This window comes from Mandrillus leucophaeus, unplaced genomic scaffold, assembly GCF_000951045.1.
Source record: "Mandrillus leucophaeus isolate KB7577 unplaced genomic scaffold, Mleu.le_1.0 Scaffold787, whole genome shotgun sequence".
Taxonomy (NCBI): Eukaryota; Metazoa; Chordata; class Mammalia; order Primates; family Cercopithecidae; genus Mandrillus; species Mandrillus leucophaeus.
The window spans coordinates 1,786,805-1,789,304 of NW_012108552.1; the positions used below are offsets into that span (position 1 = coordinate 1,786,805).

A 2,500-nucleotide genomic window follows, 5' to 3' on the forward strand; every position below is an offset into this window, starting at 1 on the left:
AAGGACCACAGATTACCTCTTGTGAATACCACTTAAATGTATGGCAGAAATCTTTTTATGTGCTGCCCTGCGTAAAAATTTTGCTAATTGGATGCTATTTATGACAAAAGATGTATGGTAAATATGACAGAGGTGATATGAGTTTTTTGATAATGAAGAACAGGGCCTTTCTGAGGGGAGTAATGAAGGGCACACTGTTAAACAGCTTGCATACATTCTCACCTTTTTTCTTTTTTCTACCCTGACACCCACTTTCCAGGGTACATCAGCATTAAGTGACACTGTAATCATAAATTGAAAATGATACTTCCAGAGGAATTGGCAAACTTGACATTTCATTATATTTGTTAACACATGCCACAAATGATTGTTAGTGAGGAAATTCCATTTCCCTCTCTCCATCTCCAATCAGATTTAATTTGAAAATTTTCAGCCTCCTCCGGCTAATTTGCAATTAAGACAATTTTGTTTGAATATGTAGTAATGTCATTACCATTCCACCAAATTAGCAAGGAGACTAAAGGTCAGTGTAAAATTTTCCAGCTGGCTGGAGCCTCTCAGCTGAGATTTGGGACTACAAAAAAAAAATTCTGGCAGCAACAGAATAGCAACTTACTTTAAGTCCTATTGGTTGAAAACATTGCATCCTTCATTATTGCTGTTGTTGTTGCTTCACTGGGGGCTAGACCTGTTTAACAACAGGGGCAGTCAATAATCAGCAACTGGCTTTTATTTAAGGAAATAGACTTTCGCTGAAGTCTAGTAGGACAAGAAGGAGTTAGTCCTAAGTAACATTGCAGTAGATTATTAGATAACCTCTAACAGCATCCTCTAATTAGAGTTCTTATGATACAATTTCATCCTGTAATTAGTTGAGATTGGCTGCTTCCTTTTGCAGCTTATTAGTGGCAACACAGCTGTAGAAGTGAATCCACTCTCATTTGTCAAACCTTTTTAAGTCTTTTTCTCTTGTCTCTACCTTTTTCCTGCCCTTCTCTTGGGCCTTTGCAGCTAAATCTGGTGTCTAGTGTCACCATGTCGAAGAATATGTTGGAGACATCCCCACAGAGCTTACCTCAAACCCCTACCACACCAACGGCCCCAGTCACCCCGATTACCCAGGGACCCTCAGTAATCACCCCAGCCAGTGTGCCCAATGTGGGAGCCATACGAAGGCGACATTCAGACAAATACAACATTCCCATGTCATCAGGTAGGATATGAATGCTCAGTAGAGCGCTTTTACTTTGGGAGAGGAAAACTGTAGCTGAATCAACTGTACATGAGCCATTCCAGAGCACATGGAAACTCATGTCATGATTTATGGAGTGATAATTGTTTTATTCCTGGTAAATGGGAATAGGGGCGATTCCCTAAGCACATCATGATGAATTGTTCTGAATGGTTGTTCAGGAAAGAAAGCTCTCCCCATTAGAGACACTGAGAGATGTCAGGATAGCCCATATTATCACCTCAATTCAATGAGATCCTTTGATCTCTGAGGGAAGACTAGCAATCCAGCATCTGTGAGTAATGCTGTAGAGAAGAGCCATTTTAAAGGACATATACGAAACACCGAAACACCGTTGCTTTATGCAAGACAGTTTGAGGTTTACATGAATCAGTCTGTATCAAGGTGCTACCTAAATGAAATCCTGCCACAGCTCCTAATGCCTATATGGTACTTTGCTTAAGAAGCATTGTGAGAGGCAAAGTTTGCATTTGCATGAAACAAAAATTTACCTTCTTTCCCTCTCTTACCCTTTTCCCTTCTCCCTTCTCCCCCACCTGCCATCCCCGGGGCATCTGGATAATCACAGTCACACATTGTAACCATTATTAGCCCAGAGCCCCCTCTTTACAAAAAGTGAAGTCATTTTCAACATGGGTGCTTGGTGAGGGTTTTGTGTTTCCTTTGTTAGATGGCCACAGATGCAGAGAGATGAGCCTGGTGTACTTTAAGACGTTTTAGATGAGAGAAGCAAAGATTATGGCAGGGGGGCAAAAGTCCATGTAAGAATATGCCTAAACTACCCGCTTTAAAGAAGACCTGGCTATTGGAAAAAAATGCTCAGGCCAGCTGGTCATGCAGTTCCTGAAGTACCACGAACAACTAGGGGATGCTTCATTTGCACTTCACGTCAGAAATGGCCTTTTCCATATAATTCAATTCCACTGTCATGCTTTGTGCTTTCACTAGTCAGTGGCTTTCTCACTGAATCACTTTACCAATACTAGAGGAAATATGAAAAATCAATTATATATAATGTGAATTATTAGCAGAATTAACACCTAGTTTTTATTTTTATAGAAATTGCCCCAAACTACGAATTTTATAAAAATGCAGATGTCAGACCTCCATTTACTTATGCAACTCTCATAAGGCAGGTAAGTAGAAGGAAAATTAACTTTGCCTGATTAAATTAAAATTCATTAATGCTTAAAGTAAGGCTTGGATGAGAAAGTGTCATCTAGTCTAGTTAGTAAACCATTATTTTAT

The 2,500-nt window shown here is 39.7% G+C and overlaps 1 protein-coding gene across 5 annotated transcripts in view; it reads left to right on the top strand.

Annotated features, from left to right (window-relative positions):
- The window catches only part of FOXP2 (forkhead box P2), a 281,834-nt gene that overhangs the window by 244,751 nt on the left and 34,583 nt on the right, over positions 1-2,500 (top strand). For all 5 annotated transcript variants that reach the window (XM_011967102.1, XM_011967097.1, XM_011967098.1 and 2 more), the window contains 2 exons: positions 1,012-1,213; positions 2,312-2,388. In XM_011967102.1, the coding sequence (XP_011822492.1) occupies positions 1,012-1,213; positions 2,312-2,388 (279 nt within the window). The remainder of the gene's footprint in view (positions 1-1,011; positions 1,214-2,311; positions 2,389-2,500) is intronic.